This window comes from Heteronotia binoei, chromosome 16, assembly GCF_032191835.1.
Source record: "Heteronotia binoei isolate CCM8104 ecotype False Entrance Well chromosome 16, APGP_CSIRO_Hbin_v1, whole genome shotgun sequence".
Classification (NCBI taxonomy): Eukaryota; Metazoa; Chordata; class Lepidosauria; order Squamata; family Gekkonidae; genus Heteronotia; species Heteronotia binoei.
Window position 1 is genome coordinate 49,072,030 of NC_083238.1, and position 18,666 is coordinate 49,090,695.

General features: G+C 45.7%; 1 protein-coding gene across 1 annotated transcript; it reads right to left on the reverse strand.

Moving 5' to 3' along the window:
* Positions 1–55: 55 nt before the first annotated feature.
* NDUFB3 (NADH:ubiquinone oxidoreductase subunit B3) lies at positions 56–18,421 on the reverse strand. The gene is made up of 3 exons (XM_060256894.1): positions 18,400–18,421; positions 6,335–6,466; positions 56–310 (listed from the first exon to the last, which is right to left on the reverse strand). The coding sequence occupies exons 2-3, from the start codon at positions 6,460–6,462 to the stop codon at positions 154–156; spliced, it is 285 nt and encodes a 94-aa protein (XP_060112877.1). The 5' UTR covers positions 6,463–6,466; positions 18,400–18,421; the 3' UTR covers positions 56–153.
* Between the last annotated feature and the right edge of the window lie 245 nt (positions 18,422–18,666).

The window sequence follows — 18,666 nt, forward strand, 5'->3', positions numbered from 1 at the left end:
GTTCTAACGGAACTTCAACCCCTCCTGCCCCTTGATGAACGACAATACAGTAATATTTATGTCTCATAAATGTTTTAATGTGTATCTTGCTGTGCCAGAACATGCCATCTACAATTTACAAGGGGGGGGGGCGGAAGAGGGACATTCCGATCTTCAGTGATGCCCTTCGTCTTTCTTTGGAGGGAAGAATGCGTACTCCACTGCAAGAGAGGCCAAGAAGGCCACAAAGCCCCATTTAAATCCTCTGCTGATGACTCCCATGAAATTGTTCGGCTTGCCAAACTCACCGGAATACCTCCACGCTTCATTGCTAGAGGGGAACCAAAGACAAAAGATGGGTGAGGATTTCAGTCTCTGCAACTTTACCCACTGACAGATGTGCCCAGGCCTCATTTTGGGCAGGAGCTCGTGGGAGCAGAGCTCTGGAACCTCTAAATTTTAGTGTGCTCGCTCTGCTCACAACCTGAGTTCGATCCCCGGCAGAAGTTGGGTTTTCAGGTAGCTGACTCAAGGTTGACTCAGCCTTTCATCCTTCTGAAGTTGGTCAAATGAGTACCCAGCTTGCTGGGGGGAAAGTGTAGATGACTGGGGAAGGCAATGGCAAACCACCCCGTAAAAAGTCTGCTGTGAAAATGTTGTGAAAGCAACGTCACTCCAGAGTCGGAAATGACTGGTGCTTGCACAAGGGACCTTTCCTTTCTCTTTTTTTTTTTACCCCTCCTGCCCAAAATACTTGTTTCTGGGCTCCATTGTTCAACCCCCCTGTGAGAATTTTGCTGAACTTTAAGATCTGACAAACTTTCTAATATTTTCCCCCACAAAAAAAGGGAAAATAACTAAAGCCTATAAAGCAGACAGATGGAAATATTCCTAATACAACTGTGGCCACATAGGAGAAAGTAATTTAAAAAGTATGATGGGAGTAAGGTTTCATTATGACAACTATAATTCAAGAAATATTTTAAGGTAGATATAATTTAGTACACCTTCTGGTAATGTCAGGGGTGTGTGGCATATGCAAATAAGTTGTGCTAATGAGCTCCACCACCTCTTTTTCTATCAAATGACCCCTGTATGTGTTCAAGCCAACATCCTGAAGCTGCATTTCAATCACAGGTGTTTCAAACTGTGTGCTTGGAAGACCACAATATAATGATTAATGCTGCCAACTTTTAGTTCTACCCCTCCTTGAGCTTAATACAATACTATCAGTTTGCATACCTACGCAGTACCACTTGATTACCAACACATATCTTTCCCCCCCTTGGAAAACTGCATCTTTGTTAAAATGCTTGGTTTAGAATTTATGTTAGGTATAATCAGGGCCTTTTTTGTAGAAAAAGCACAGCAGGAACTCATTTGCATATTAGGCCACACCCCTGGCAGCATCATTGTTTCAGACAGGGCTTTTTTGTAGAAAAAGCCCAGCAAGAACTCATTTGCATATTAGGTCACACCCCCTGGCACCAAGCCAGCCAGAACTGTGTTCCTGCTCAAAAAAAGCCCTAGTTATAATCTACCTTTCCCACTGGGAGTCAAGGCATATTATGCAAAGTGAGTCAATGCCAATCAGCAGAATGGGATAATTAGTAAACAATAAAACAGGATTTGGGTTGTAGAACCCACCAAGAAAACCCCAGAGCTGAAGCAAAGTGTAAGAGCTAACATGACACATTAAATGATGCACAGTAGGATCCAACTTGCAGCAAGCTATACACCAGTGGTGTCAAACTCATTTCTTATGAGGGGCAGATCTGACATCAATGAGACCTTGTCAGGCTGGGATATGTGTGTCATAAAATGTAAAGCCAAGTTGTGGATATGTAAAGGACACATAAATAGAATTAAAGATTAAAAAAAAAATCCCTTAAACATGCTTAAAATATTAGCACTCTTGCAATATTTTGTTTATTTAAGAGTTCTGCAGGAAGGACAAGCTAAAAATTGAGTCAATCCATCAGTTTCGGATAACTGACACCTCTTGCTCTGAATTCTTGCATCAAAATTCGGAGACAATGTCTGTGCTGTAGCAATGTTGAGTAAGCTGCTCAGGTGTCGTTCAGGTGTATATCTGTTAAGTTGCAAACCTACTTTTGATTTATTGACAGTCATTGCAGAAATCTCATGGTCGATGCTTTGAGCCTAAGACTGAGGGGAAAACATGAAATGGCTGGGCATTGCCAGCTTTTGTACATAAGCTGATTCATGTGCTGGTCAGCCAATGGAGAAAATAGATGCTTTGCTCTGTAGCTCCTGTGCGATTGAACAAGCCTGGCAAAGCAATCTGTGATGCAGAAAGAAACAAGAGAGAAGGAAGCAGATGATAGTAAACTACTCACGGACCTGATACGAGCCCTCCAGGAGCCTGATATGGCCCTCAGGCTGCATGTTTGATACCCTGCTGTACACAATAGTATAGAACACGGTCCCTGATAATTTCTTCAAGTAACTTTGTGAATCATTTTGTACAGTGCTATCCCTATTGCCTGTATGGAATCCTCTTTAATAGTTCAATTTTGCATAGTTTGTGGAAAGCCAGGAGGGTGGGAGCCTTCCTGACCTCTCAAAGCAGAGCGTTCCGCAAGGTGGGGGGCCACAACCAAGAAGGCACATGTACACACAGTTGTTGATTTTGCCCACTTGCAGAAGGTCCTGATTCATATGCTTCGCAGTGTACATTCTCTTGGATTAACAGGCTGCAGACTGGAGTGCATTAAGTTAAAGGACTGCATCGTAGTCAAGTGTAGTCACTGCTAACTTAAGGGTTACTGTTGTGGTGTGCTGGCACACTGGTTCTTATAACTGCTTAATAAGAAGGAACAGAGCAGCTTAGAAAAAGATTAAAAGACGGAACCGCTGACTTTTTAGAGAGCTATTTCTAATTTGAGCAGATGCTATGTGCAGTGTTCCCACAAAGCTGTGAACGGCTTCTTGTTAAAACAGGAAGCCCCGCTCAACAGCAATCTGGAGCCACGCAGGGTCTTGCACTGCCCATCACCCATTTTAAGGTTAGAGCAGTTATATTCTGCTCAGGAGGTGAACTACTCTGCTCAGTAGCAGGGGGGAGGGGAGTAGGGGAAACATTGAGGTGCCCTTTTGGAAGCCGAGTCCACAACAACAGAGTTGAACGGAGATCCAGTTCGGTGTAGTGGTTAAGTGTGCGGACTCTTATCTGGGAGAACCGGGTTTGATTCCCCACTCCTCCGCTTGCACCTGCTGGCATGGCCTTGGGTCAGCCATAGCTCTCGTGGGAGTTGTCCTTGAAAGGGTAGCTGCTGTGAGAGCCCCCTCAGCCCCACCCACCTCACAGGGTGTCTGTTGTGGGGGAGGAAGGTAAAGGAGATTGTGAGCCGCTCTGAGACTCTTCGGAGTGGAGGGCGGGATATAAATCCAATATCATCTTCTTCTTCTTCTGCTCTTCCCGCATTTTAACGTGAAAATCACACATAAGATCAGCAGGCGTCTTCCTCACACAAAAGAGTAGGGCTTTTCTGCAGCAGGAACTCCTTTGCGTAATAGGCTACAACCTCCTCATCAGGGCTTTTTTGTAGAAAAAGCACAAAAGGAACTCAGTTACATATTAGGCCACATCCCCTGGCATCACCACTGTTTCACACAGGGTCTTTTTTTTTTGCAGGAAAAGCCCAGCAGGGACTTGTTTGCATATTAGGCCACACCCCCTGACACCACCATTGTTTCACACAGGGTCTTTTTTGTAGAAAATGCCCAGAAGGAACACATTTGTGTTTTAGGCCACATCCCCTGATCCCAAGTTGGCCGGAACTGTGTTCCTGCACAAAAAATGCCCTGCCCCTGATGTAGCCAATCCTCCAAGAGCTTACAAGCCTCTTCATACAGGGCCTACTGTAAGCTCTTGAAGGATTGGCTACATCAGGGGTGTGTGGCCTAATATGCAAAGGAGCTCCTGCTACAAAAAAAAGCCCTACAAAGTGGATGGAAATGACATTCAGGTGAGCACAAGACTTTCACCTGTTCTGTGTCGCTGACTCCTTTAAACAGGAAGACAGCTTCGATTTCTGTTTTTAGAAAAGCATGTTTTGTTGTATTACACTTTCCTTGGGACTAGTTCTTGTAAGCTACCCTGGAAATCTGCGTAACTATTTTAACGCAGGCAGCGAACTTTGCTTATTTGGTGATTCACAGAAATGAATGGGTAGGATCCTGAAGGCAGAAAAGTTCCTCTGTATATTTTATGTGTATTTTATGTATATGCTCGTTTATGGCTTGTGGTTTCCAGCAGGAATCCCCAACACTCTGCAATATAAGACCATATAATTTCCCAGAACTGTCTTCTTCCATTGCTGAGTCTCGGGAGCAGTCTTTAAAAGCACAGCTCTTCGTAGGTTTTATTGCCGCCATGGGAACGTTTGTTCAGACTGTCCAAAGTAAAACTCTTAAGGCAGACATTACCACAGTCCTTTCTTGTGGGAGGTCTACGTCGTTCACTCGGTACCCGATGTTCAGACACCGTTAACGTCAGCAATATAACAAGCACAGACACCTGACTAATGGGATTACTAGCAGTGCAGTCTAAAGCAGTGCGTCTGAAGAAGTGAGCAGTGACTCAGGAAAGCTCATTCATGGCTACACATTTTGTTAGTCTTTCAGGTGCTCCTGGAATCTTGATCTTTTTTCCATTGCTACGGACAGACTAACATGGCTACCCAGGTGTGGAATTGTACAAGGAGCTCCTTTGCATATTAGGCCACACACCCCTGATGTAGTCAATCCTCCAAGAGCTTACAAGACTCCTCTTTGTAAGCTCTTGGAGGATTGGCTACATCAGGGGTGTGTGGCCTAATATGCAAAGGAACTCCTGCTAGAATCCTACCCCTGTGGCTACCTATCTTGACCTTTCTAAGCCTGTTGACTGCAATGGACATAAAAGGGTGGGACTTCATATAGGAGCCCACTGTTAAGTTGGTGGTGGTGGAAAGCCATAGCTAATTTATGGCAGTAAGGCCGGGATGGCCAAACTGTGGCTTGGGAACCACACGTGGCTCTTCCACACATATTGCGTGGCTCTTTCACACATATCGTGCAGGCTCTTGAAGCCCCCATTGCCTGGCAGCTTGGAGAAGGCATTTAAAATTAAAGTCGCTTTCTTTCCACCTCTCCCCCTCCCCCATCTATTTTCCTTCCTCCCTCCCTCCCATGATCATGTCTTACAGCTCTCAAACATCTGGCATTTATTCTATGTGGCTAGGGTTCTTTTTGAGCAAGAACGCACAGAAATGCAGCTCTGGCTGGCAGTGTCAGGGGGTGTGGCCTAATATACAAATGAGTTCCCACTGGGCTTTCTCTACAAAAGCCCTATGTGAAACCATGGCGAGGTCTGGGGGGTGCAGCCTAATATGCAAATGAGTTCCAATTGGGCCGTTTCTAACAAAAGTCCTGTATGTGGCACTTAATGTTAAGCAAGTTTGGCCGTCCCTGCCTTAGAGTTTTCAAGGCTAGAGATGAACAGAGATGGTTTGTCCCTGCGTGGCATCCTTAAACTTCCTTGGTGGTTTCCTATCCAAATGCTAACCAGGTCTGACCCTGCTTAGCTTCTGAGATCTGGCGAGATTGGGCTAGCCTGGGCTTTCCAAGTCAGGGCGGTATTATATCACTGCTGATAAATCAAGTCTGTGGCTAATGGAAATCTGCGTTACGCTTCTATATATGCCAGATATTGCATTTTTGCTGATGAAAAATGTTGTCAGAGTCATGGTTCTGTTAGGAGACGACCAGCTGGAGCTCAGCCACCTTCCCGGTTCCCCATTTCGACTAATCAATGAACAAATTCTATAGCGGAGGACGGGCCGCCACCGTGCAATAGAAGCCATCGTTCTTAGCTAAAGAACTTTGGGGCCGTAAAACCGGCAGCTCCCCCTTGGATCCAGTTTATCTGATGAGACACATGAATAAGTTATATTTGGGAGCCAGACTGCTTAGGCGCTCTAGCAGGGAAATATACCGCTAGGTGCTCGAGACCTCGGAGGACGAAACGACGTCAGTGAGCCGTTTGACAGGGCAGATTGTTCCCCACTGTAGCCATGCAAGAGATAAGGCTTGGCATAAAAAGCAGCACTCTTTGTTGCCTGCTCTGGGCAGAGCTAGGCAACCTGCTTTGCAGGGCTTTCTGAAAACAACACTTTGTAATTCAGTAGTGGGTGTGTGTGTCCCAATGTGGTATCTGTGGGCACCGTGGTGCCTATGGACATATTTCCTGGTGCCTGCCGACAATGCTTCCTCTAAGCTGTGGAGTCTTGTGAGCAAAAATTCTGCTTCATGAGCTACTGCCGTTAAAGTTGGGAGCTGCTGCTCTTACCGAAGCCATGGATCCCTGAGACCTCGCTTGGCCAGCCTGTCCTGCACGTCCTGTAGGGGAGTCCCTTCTATCTTCCACTGCCTGTAGTCTGGAAGCTCCATTTTGCCATGCTCGTGGCCATGCCCCATGCTCCTAGGAAAGACAGGCAGCATTAAGGACAGGGAAAACAGGCAGCATTAAGGACAGGAAAGACAGGCAGTATTCACAATATGGTTTGCTGACATACAACAGACAGCTTTATAAAATAAATGGGAAAGGCAGAAAACACCTCCCCTTTGCCACATCCTTGGCATGCTAGGCGTTCAAGGGACTGCGATTGCTCATGGAAGTTCCTAAAGCAACTCACACGCTTTTCAACAGCGTTTCAGGAGAACTGCCAATATTTTACTAAACATTTTCAAGACAATGAAAAGAAAATCTTTGTTTGTTGCACTGCCCTGTGGTTGCACCAGCTCCAGAAAGTCTGAAGCTCAATATCGCTTCTCATGGAACAAAAAGTACTCAATTTCCAGAGAGAACAGACTCACGGCGAGTTCCAATAATTTCTTTCTTTTTGCAAATCGTGCTGGAAAGATTCCCTTTTGGCAGCTGTCCTCCCCCTTCGTCAATAGCACCTAGCTCTGTGGCAAAGTGCCTTCCTTGAAAGTATTCCCACCCTCAATTTTAATCTCAGTGGCACCAAACAGCAGGCTGGTGCCGAGGGAGGAGCTGAAGAGAAACACATTTATACTCAGGGGCCAGAACCAGGCCCGTAGGTAACCAGGGGCTGCCAGGACCTGGTTCTGGCCCCCTGACAGTTTTGGGGGCCTAACCCCTGGACTGCCCCTCTCCCTCCTGCATGATTTAAATTGTAAGGGAGGGGCACCCAGGAGCACCCACTGTCCCTCTCATGCCATTTAAGGGGTCCACAAATCAGCTGATCGGTAGGGTCCAAATCATGCAGGAGGGGTGGCAGGAGCAGTCTCCAGCCTCATGCAAGATTTAAATGGGCCCCCTTCCCCCCGTGGTCCCCCCCAGCCCCCTCCCCCCGTGGTCCCTCCCAGCCCCCTCCCCCCGTGGTCCCTAGCTACAGGGCAGGCCAGAACTCTTGCGCAGTGTGGTGGAATCTTAGGGGAAGAGCCGCACACCCAACAAAGCCAGGTAAAAAATTAGCTTCAGGAGTTGCATGTGGACAGGGGGAGCTGCTCCTCCTCAGAACTGCACATCTATCACACAGCTGTGTGCCACACAAGCACTCCAAACTGCAGCAACAGCAAGTGGGAACAAATTAATGCTCCCAGCTGTAAAAAGCTACATTTGAGGAAGAGGAGTTTGTTTTTATACCCTGCTTGTAACTACCTGAAGGAGTCTCAAAGTGGCTTACAATCGCCTTGCCTTCTCCCCACAACAGACGCCCTGTGTGGGTGCCAAAAAAGATGGTGGAGCAGGGGTGTGGTCTGGGGGCTGTGGTCTGGGGGCCGAATCAGGCCCCTCGAGGGTTCCTATCAGGCCCCTTAGCAACTGGCTGTCATCCACTTCCTTCTTCCTATATCTTGCTTCCTTCTGCATCACAGCTTGCTTTGTCAGGCTTGCTCAATCGCACAGGTGTTACAGAGCAAAACCTCTATTTTCTCCATTGGCTGAGGGAGGAAAGGGGGAGGCAGAGCTTGCTTTGCCAGGCTCTCTCAATCCAACAGCAGAGCTGCCGAGCCAAGCCTCTCTTCCTTCTCTCTTCCTCCCCATTCTGGCCCCTGGGGTAAGGAAGGAAAGAGCCAGAGCTTCCTTTGCCCAGTTCCCTGGATCCCATGGGAGAAATACAAAGAAAGCACCTTTAAGACCAATGAGTGCTAATGTTTTAAGCATGTTTTATTTTAAATTTTTTGGTTTTTAAAATTATATAATTGTGTTTGTCTGTGTCATTTATAAAGCTTATATCTCTGCTACCTAATCTTAAATTGGTACACACATGGCCCAGACTGACATTGCCTAGCCCCACCCAATATGGCCCAGCTCAACAAGGTCTCATTTATGTCACATCCGGCCCTCATAACAAATAAGTTTGACATCCCTGTGTTGGAGGCTATCATAGCACCTACTGGCGCCATGTTGGGGACCCCGACGCTAGAGCCAAAACCAGAGTCCAGGGAAATGGCTTCTGTATTACTTTGCCTCCATAAAACAGGAGCCACTGAGAATTAATCCTGTTACTATATCTGCATAGTCTTGCCTTGTCTATAGAGGAAACTGGGGAGGGTGATGCTTGCCAGAAGCAGAAAGAGAGCTCATGGAAATGCCTCCTGTCTCTTGAAACCAATTTTCAGACCAAGGAGGGAAGAAAGCCACCATTTCCCAGAGACGTGAATCTATTCAGCAGCGCCACTTGGCAAATCAGCCGCATTTCCATGTTTTATTAGTCACAATTAATTTTGTCTTTACAGGACCCGAATCCGAGCAAAGAGGCTGCTGTGCGAGATCATGAAAACAAACTGGCTGAGAACAAGATGTACTGACTCGCATTAGTCATCCTCCACATCCGTGCATAAAAGAAATGATAAAAAAAAGAGGGCCTACGGACTTGAGCATCTCCACTCGTTTGACTCGGCAGCAGAGAGAAGCGCTCAGGAAGGCCTCTGACAGACAGGGCCCCAGGAACCATGAAAGATCTCATAATCTTAGGCAGGTCATGAGAAGAAGGGCAAGGAGGGTTGCACCAGTGCTTAGTTCTTGCGGCCCTTTCTTACACCGCCAGGGAATGCTGTTCACCACTTTGCAGTCAGGTAGTAATTTTTCTCTAGGCCAGTTTGGCTAGTGATCCTGGAGGGTTTTGGGGTTTTTTGCCATATTCTGGACATGGAAGAGAGGGGTCACGGGGAGATATTTGTGAGTTTCCTGCATTGTGTAGGGCAGGGGTGTCAAACATACAGAGGCCCAGGGGCCAAATCAGGCTCCCAGAGTGCTCCTATCAGCCCTCCGAGCAACTGGCTGTCATCTGCTTCCTTCTCCCTCTCTCTTGCTCCCTTCTGCATCACAACTTGCTTTGCTGAGCTTGCGCAATCACACAGGAGTTAAACAGCAAAGCCTCTATTTTCTCTATTGGCTGAGGCTCCTCCCTTGGGAAGGAAGGACAGGTTGCTTCAAAGGGAGCTCTGGCTCTTTCCTTCCTTCCCCAGGGGACCAGGAGGGGGAGGAGCCTCAGCCAATAGAAGGAAGAGAGGCTTGGCTCAGTAGCTCTGCTGTGGAACTGAGACAGCCTGGATTGCATGGGAGAAATACAAAGAAAGTAGCTTTAAGACCGACAAGAGCTAATGTTTTAAGCATGTTTTACTTTAGGTTTTTAAAAAAATATTTGTATTTGCCTGTGTCCTTTAAAAGTTAATATCTGTGCTACCTGGCATTGCATTTTATGACATATGGCCTGGCCCTGCAAGGTCTCATTTATGTCAGATCTGGCCCCCATAACAAATGAGTTCAACACCCCTGGCAGGGGGTTGGACTAGATGTCCCTGGAGGTCCCTTCCAACTCTGTGATTCTAAGCAAGCCATACTAAAGTCTGCCTGTTCTTCTGACAGGTCAGAATCTGCATTTGCAAAAGGGACTGTAATGAGTTGCAGATGGGCTGCTCAGCATTTAGAAGACTGACAAGCTCTCTAATGTTGTGTAAGTGTTTTCTGTAGTTGAAGATGGGATGACATTCTACGCTGTTGTACAACAGAAGAAGCAAACGTTTCCCCCCTGCTGTCATTTCCCCCAGCAGGAGTCCAGGACACACTGAGCTACCCATGTAAGAGACTACAAGAACAGAATGATGTTCTCTGATCGGTGCTCACAATAGGTACAAACGTAACTTCTTGTTCTCTGGTCTCCTTTATCACCAAGCGACGGGTTGTGTAAATACCTTGGAGGAAGGCTGGAAAACTAGAGCCACAGCGATCGTACTCTGACCTTCGGAAGAGATCTCCACATGTACTTTGCCGTGAACAACAAACTGGCAAACCTGGGTTATGCTTTCCTGACAAACCAGAATCAGAAATTTGGTTCTTACTGTGGTTTATAATCCCCGTTTTGGGAGAAAGCACTAACTAGAGCAGGGGTGGCCAAACTTGCGTAATGTTGGAGCCACATAGAATGAATGTCAGATGTTTGAGAGCCACAAGACAAGGAAGGAGGGAGGGAGGGAGGGGAGGGAGGGAAGGAAGGAGGGAAGGAGGGAGGGAAGGAAGGAAGGAAGGAAGGAAGGGAGGGAGGGAGGGAGGGAGGGAAGGAAGAAAGGAAGGAAGGAAAGGAAGGAAGGAAGGAAGACACAGGGAGAGGTGTAAAGAAAGCAACTTTAAATGCATTCTCCAATGCACTTGGATTTAAAGTGATTTAAAGAGAAAGTGCCTTCTCCAGGATGGCCGACTGAGCAGTGGGGGCTTTGAAAGCCACACAATCCTTGTGAAAGAGCCACGTGTGGCTCCTGAGCCACAGTTTGGCCACCCCTGAACTAGAGCTTGTTGACTGGGTTGCTGCACTGAACTATGTCTTGCCTTAAAAGGAGGAAACGCAAGTGCTCACAGCATGCTTCAAAATTATAGCTCAAAGACTTAAACCAGGGCTTCTTATTGTAGAAAAAGCCCAGCAGGAACTCATTTGCATATTAGGCCACACCCTCTGACACCAAGCCAGCTGGAACTGTGTTCCTGTGTGTTCCTACTTAAAAAAAAAAAAGCCCTGACTAAAACAATTCAAGAAGCACAGAAAAAACATTAAAAGGTCATATTTATCCGTGTTGCTCATATATTTTTTCAAATATTAGACAAATACCATGAGGATAAATGAGCAAATTAATATTGACTTTGGTAGCTAATGAACTATTATGTTCATTGATCAGTCATTAGTGTCAAACTCAGGGGTACCAATTCAGTTGCTTCAGTTGCCAGAAGCAACTGTACCAATCCAGAAAGGCAGTTCTTGTGCTAACTCAACAAACTTTTGCTTCACAGATTTGGGTATTTCCAAAAGCTATTGTGAACTCTTACATAGAATGCTTTTCTGCACATCCTGGATATCTGAACCTGCCACATAGATTACATTATTAAAAGCAGGACTTTTTTTGTAGCAGGAACTCCTTTGCCTATTAGGGCACACACACCTGATGTAGCCAATCCTATAAGAGTTTACAGTAGGCTCTGTAAGAAGAGCCCTGTAAGCACTTGGGGGATTGGCTACATAAGAGGGATGTGGCCTAAAAGGCAAAGGAGTTCCTGCTACAAAAAAAGCCCTGATTAAAAGTATCCTAGGGCAACCTCAGAGGGGGTCATAGAGAGCCAGTTTGGGGTTGCGGTTAAGAGCAGCGAATTCTAATGTGGAGAACCGGGTTTGATTCCCCGCTCCTCCACTTGAAGCCATCTGGGTGACCTTGAATCAGTTACAGTTCTCTCAGCCCAAAAAATAAATCTAGCTTGCCACAAAACAGAGCTTTCAGGCTGCCAGAAAAATCTTTGGATCTCCTGACTATACTATACACCCACTGCTGTATGATAATTAGAGGGAGTCATGCTGTATGATAATTAATTAGAGGGAGTAATTAGAGTAATTAATTAGAGGGAGGGGAGGTCTCTCAGGACTTTGGGGGCAATACCATTAAAGACTTTGTCAAAACTGGCATCCTGAATTGTATCAGGGTCAAGAGATGATAGGAAATTGGCACAAACCCAGGGGTACCATTTCAGTGCCAAAAGATCCTCTGCTGAAAGGTAACCATCAGCTCTCTGGGGACACTGAATTTCATTAAATGGCTTTTGTTAAGATATTGTGGTCGAGCAGAACAGGGAGCTTCTAAGGGCCGCTGTATTCAGCCTGTTCCTCTGAACCAAAAGTACACACACAGCAGCCAATTTGCGTGGGCGAAGCTGTACGGCTTCCAAACCCCAAGTATCTTTCATGACTCCAAAGCGTACGTGTGTTCAGAGACAACACAATATATAAAGGCAGACCTGGGGCACTTTGGCCTTAAAAGCTGCAGGAAGTGGTGGCAGCTACAAACACAGACAGCTTCAAAAGGGGATTGGATCAAAATATGGAGCAGAGGTCCATCAGTGGCTATTAGCCACAAGGTATAGATGGAACACTCTATCTGGGGCAAGTGATGCTCTGTATTCTAAATGCTTGGGGGGCAACAGTAGGAGGGCTTCTGGAGTTTTGGCCCTTCTGGTGGACCTCCTGATGGCCCCTGGGTTTTGGCCACTGTGTGATACAGAGTGTTAGACTGGATGGGCCATTGGCCTGATTCAACTGGCTTATCTTATATTCTGAAAAGCAGAGGTTCATCAGTGGCTATTAGTCACAAGGTATAAAGGGAACACTCTGTCTGGGGCAGTGATGCTCTGTACTCTTGGTGCTTGGGGGGGGCAACAGTGGGAGGGCTTCTGGACTTCTGTCCCCACTGGTGGACCTTCTGATGGCCCCTGGGTTTTGGCCAATGTGTGACACAGAGTGTTGGACTAAATGGGCCACTGGCCTGATCCAACATGGCTTCTCTTATGTTTAAATTCTGCAGGATTAAAATCAATACTGACGGCAGGGCAGATGCTGAATGCTTAGAGTAAAATGCCCAGGGCATTCCGCCACTGACTGGTGGCCTGGGACTATGAGAAGATCCAGCAGGAGTTTTCTAGGTAGATCAAAGGCATATGTTCTATATAAACTTCACCAAAATGCTACAATCATAACACAATCTTATCTAAATATATAATTTTTGTTAATCTCTGGGCCATTTCTAACAGGAATCTGTATTTCCCCCTCTGTCGATAATGATAACCAATACATTTTGTAAGGAATTTTGTAATAGAAATTTTGTATAATAAATACAGCCAAACATATCTAACTACAACCAAATGCATATGTCCAGTATAAACGTCATCAAAGTGCAACAAATACAACACAATCATATCCAAATGTATAGTTTTCATCAATCTCTGGGCCATTACTTACAAGAGTCTCTATTCCCCCCCCCCCGCTGATAACGATAACCAACAACGAAAAAATAGGGATGGGGAAAAAAACTAAATAACCAGAAAACACCAGATATCTCCCTTGTATAATGAAAACAATGTACTTAATATCTCCAACACATAAATAATACACAAAACACTAGTATTACTTATTCAAAAAAATTCAAATGTAACACACACGCTGTTGCCAATAAAAGCAATATCCAGAATAACATAAACCAAACCACCAAGTCCCATTACAGTTCCAGGCTTCCAAGGAATATGTAAGCACTTGTACAACACTCATAGGTGATATAAATATATTCTCTAACTGTGCATAAAGTAGGTTCTCAACGGAATCTCGATTGTTATATTTCCCGTTTTGATTAACATCTTTGTCAAGAGATGCACATATGAATAACTTAAGCCTTTACTCTGAGGCTCTCTAAACCCTGTGTCTGCTTCAAAAATATTTATTTTAATATTTCTTATCTCTGGAGCCTTACAGCCTCTGTAATATTCACGACGCAGTGTTACATAATTCTTGCTGGGCCAGTAGCTCTCCAAGGGAGATATCTGGTGTTTTCTGATAACGATAACCAGGCAATTGAAATTACTGCAGGGTTGCCTGGTTCAGCTTCACTAGTATCACTCAAATCTGCTCTCCCTCCAGTATCCAGAGGTTTCAGAATAGGGATTACTACTACCAGAGTGGGTGAAGTGGAAAACTACTGGCTGGTGTGATTTGGATTTTGACAGCACTGATTTCCTTCTTTCTGTAAATGAGATTCAGTGGCCATATAGATATTTTAAAAGGCAGGAAGCTCCCCCCCCTCCATTCCTCCACTTGCAATGGAAGAACACACAATCTTTTGTGCATTTCCAGTTTTTAAAACCTCATGCCTAGTATAACAGATATTGGGGCATTTTGTTAAACTTCGTTTTCTTTAGATTATCTTTTTCTTGTTAAGATCATCAGCTTTAAATTCTCTTCAATCTCTGCTTTGTTTATACAGTAAATATGATGACGCTGAAACTCAAGAAAATAATTTCAGGGAAACACAGACCCTCTGACCTGTTCTTTTTTTGCGTCCTGGGAAAAATGAAAATATACCCGCCCTGTTACGTTTTATGCGCAGAACATGAAAGTAAGTAGAATACAGAATTCACAGCAGTTTCCACTGATCTTATGAATAATGCAATGTCTGAAACAAGAAAATCCAACTAAGACCCACAAAAAAGCTTTGCCTGCACAGACGAGGAAGGAACCTGAGGCAACAACCTTAAGGTAGTAACAAGAGCTCCATGGTGCAGAGTGGTAAAGCTGCAGTACTGCATCCCTAAGCTCTGCTCACAACCTCAGTTCGATCCCGGCAGAAGCTGGGTTCAGGTAGCCGGCTCAAGGTTGACTCAGCCTTCCATGGTTGGTAAATGAGTACCCAGCTTGCTGGGAGGAAAGTGCAGATGACTGGGGAAGGTAATGGCAAACCATCCTGTAAAATATCTGCCGTGAAAACGCTGTGAAAGCAATGTCATCTCAGAGTCAGAAATGACTGGTGCTTGCACAGGGGACTACCTTTACCTTTAGTAACAAAAACAATTTGAGAATTAGTATCCTCTTTGCAGAAGTTCAAACCCTTTACCTCACAAGAAAAAGTTTATTATTCCTGTCCAAGTTAAAGGGGCTCTCTTCCTGTCCAAGTTATTCAGGCATAAATATACATGTACAGACAGCCAGATAAAGAAGAGGCAGCAAATAAATACAGCTTTCTGCATCTGACTCAGTTTTCACTGATGTCCGCTGAAGATCAAGCTATTAGATTACTCATACCTATATTACTAATTACTTTCCCCATCTTCAAGTCAAAAATCAACCAACCATACTCTTAAAGAAAAATGATTCCCAATTTCATAACTTGGCAAACTATGACAGAGACTAAATTGCAACATGCAAACGCACACACACATCTCTCAGAAGCCTTGTTTCTGGCCCATTTGATGATGATGATGATGATGATGATGATATTGGATTTATATCCCATCCTCCATGCCAAATCTCAGAGTGGCTTACAATCTCCTTTATTTTCCTCCCCCACAACAGACACCCTGTGAGGTGGGTGGGGCTGAGAGGACTCTCACAGCAGCTGCCCTTTCAAGGACAACCTCTTCCAGAGGTATGGCTGACCCAAGGCCATTCCAACAGGTGCAAGTGAAGGAGTGGGGAATCAAACCCGGTTCTCCCAGATAAGAGTCCGCACACTTAACCATTACACCAAACTGGCTAATAAGTACGAACCTCTATGGTGTGGGAGGAAGTATTTGTGAATTTCCTGCATTGTGCAGGAGACTGGACTAGATGACCTTGGAGATCCCTTCCAACTCTAAGATTCCACAGCAGAAACATGCTAGGTGCAAGGCTTTTAAAGCGTTAATCTCAGTTTTGAAGTAAGACCCTATGAAAATCCTATGGTAAATGTCTATTAATTCAGATTCTTCCACAGATAGTGCTATTCCCAATCCAATTACTGTATAAATAGTAGCTGCACCTGTGATACGAATGACAGGCAACTACATTTCACTCCCCACCCCAAATGCTGTGAATGGAAACAAAACTTACAGTTACATCAGTATGTATCCTGTAGTGTAACCTACACAAACAGCTGCTTTCTGCTTAAAATGTCTTGGTAACTCTAGGGAGCAACAGTATGCTCACACTTACTAAGCTGCTGCAGCATTCTTCCCTTTATCGTAATTGCTTCTAGAAGTGACGTGATTCCTGCACTGAAGCACATATTGCTCTATGTTTGTGTTTAAGCTGACCAAACAACTGATTTCTCTTAGAAAGGCATATTTTCTCCCCCTTCCCCCACTGTAATGTGGCAAACAGTATGAACTCAAGTGGCAACACTACTTATCACAGCAGCTCCCTATTTCTTCTTGCAGAATCATAGGGATATACACACCTCACTGGTGGGCTTGTTCTGTAGCCATTCCTGAGGACTAGAGTACCCTTCCTGAGGACATGGGGGAAATTCCCACCTTATTAGCTTTCCAGAAGAGTTGTAAAACAGGTTTATTCAGTATAGCATTTAGAACTTTGTGAAAAAACAATCATTAATAGTTTTTGGTACATGCTAAACACAGCCCCAAAACCCCACAGTTCCCTACAGATGTGTGCTATGCTGTTATTATTCTGCTTTGATGACCAAAACGAATACTACTTTTTAACAGACAAGCTTCCATAAATCCAACTGTACCCTGCCCAGAATAGAACTGCATACACTGGGTTGCCCCATTATATTTTTCAAATAATTAATGAGCATACATGAAGATGCCTTATACAGAATCAGACACAAGTCCCATCAAGATGAGAATTGTCTACTCAAACCAGCAGGGTTTTTCAGAGTAGAGGTCTACCATATTACCTAGTACCTTTAACTGGAGACTGAACCTGGGACTTTCTGCAAAGCAGAAGCTCGTTCTCTGAGCCACAGTCTGCCCCCCCCCAGTGGATGGTTATGGCTCAGAGGCATCTGCTTGGCATGCAGAAGGTCCCAGGTTCAATCCCCAGCATCTCCAGTTAAAAAGACCAAACAGCAGACAATGTGAAAGACTTCTGTCTGAGACCCTGGAGAGTCACTGTCAGTCTAAGTAGACAATACTGAACTTGATGGACCAATGGCATGATTCAGTATAATTTTGTACTGGTCTGATTCAGTATTATTCTGTAGCAACCTGCCCTGAGTCCACTTGCAGGGAAAGAAGGGATACAAATACAATAAAATAAATAAATATAAGGCAGCTTCATGTGTGTTCCTGCTAACAGGGCCTCATAGGCCACCAAAACATTCTTAGCTTAAGCTACTTGCTTAATTTCATTAGTTCTCAGAAACTAAGCAGAGTCAGCCCTGGCTAGTATTTGGATGAGAGACCAACAAGGAAGGCCAAGGTTTGGTTGCTGGGTCTGATTCAGGAAATATCTGGGGACTGTGGGGGTGGAGCCAGGAGCAAGGTAGTGACAAACACAATTGAACTCCAAAGGGAGTTCTGACCATCACATTTCAAGGGACCACACTTCTTTTAAATACCTTCCCTTCACTGGAAATAATGGCAGATGGGGTATCTTGTTTTGGGGCTCAGATTATTGAACTGTGAGGTTTGTTTTGAAGAGAGTCACCAAATGCTATACTGAAAATTTTGTGCCTCTAGTCCAAAAAAGAGTCCTTCCTGAGCCCCACAGATCAATTCTCCATTATACCTAATGGGAACTGTTCTCCATAGGGAATAATGGAATGCCTAGCAGACATTTCCCTCCCCCCCAGTTTTCTGATAACCCTTAAGCAAGGGAAGGGTACCCAAACCAGGGGATCCTGTGCCCACACCTGGGGTTTGGCAACCCTACGTTGCTAGGCAGAGTCAAGCACTGGCAAACCACCTCTGGCCTCGAACACCACAAAAGCAAGCACCGTAAGTCGGCTGAAACTTGATGGCACTTGACATTCACACATATACACACACACCAGTATAAGAACATAAGAGAAGCCATGTTGGATCAGGCCAATGGCCCATCCAGTCCAACACTCTGTGTCAAACAGTGGCCAAAAAATCAGGCGCCATCAGGAGCACCACCAGGGGGGGCAGGACACTAGAAGCACTCCCACTGTGCCCCCCGCTCCAAGCACCAAAAATACAGAGAATCACTGCCCCAGACAGAGAGTTCCAACAATACGTTGTGGCTAATAGCCACTCATGGACTCTGCTCCATATGTTTATCCAATCCCCTCTTCCAGCTGCCTATGCTTGCAGCCGCCGCCACCTCCTGCGGCAGTGAATTCCATATCCGTAAGAGACTGAATTCAACAAAAGACCAAGCTATGGTCCAGGACCACTCCAAACTAGTCACGCTTTCCGCGCTTGGGTCACAGCAGGAAACGAGCCTTCCTTGTCAACGCGTGAAAACCAGCATTTAAACCCCTCGCAAACGAGGCAGCGGGCGTAGGAGAGAAAAAGACACGCCACAACCCCACAAACGTGGGAACGCAGACCCTCACATCCCCCTCTGCCGTACCTGATAGGTAGACCAATGACCCTTCACCAAACACAAATATCCCAACCGGAAACAGGAAGCCGGTCCGTCCCCGTCGCGGAAACCGAACCCCTTCCGCCAAGGTTCCGCCGAGCTCTGAGGGAATCCTTTCCGGACCCAGAAGCCCCGCCCCTCGGCCTCTCCAGCCCCGCCCTTTTCTCTGCCGGGCGGGCTGCGAGCACGCGCGCCGGGTGGGTCGGCGGGTCGGGCCAATGAGAGCGGCGCTTCTTGGGGGCGGGCCGAGAGCCAATGGGCGGGCGCCTTGTTGCGTCGGGGGGCTGCTGCTGACAGGGGG

What these genes read in the sequence shown, in the direction of transcription:
- NDUFB3 (XM_060256894.1), bottom strand. Translation starts at nt 6,462, where the DNA reads ATGGGGCATGGCCACGAGCATGGCAAAATGGAGCTTCCAGACTACAGG. An exon ending in CTCAGGGATCCATGGCTTCG is followed by an intron (nt 311 to 6,334) that starts GTAAGAGCAGCA and finishes GTTCCCCTCTAG; the next exon opens with CAATGAAGCGTGGAGGTATT.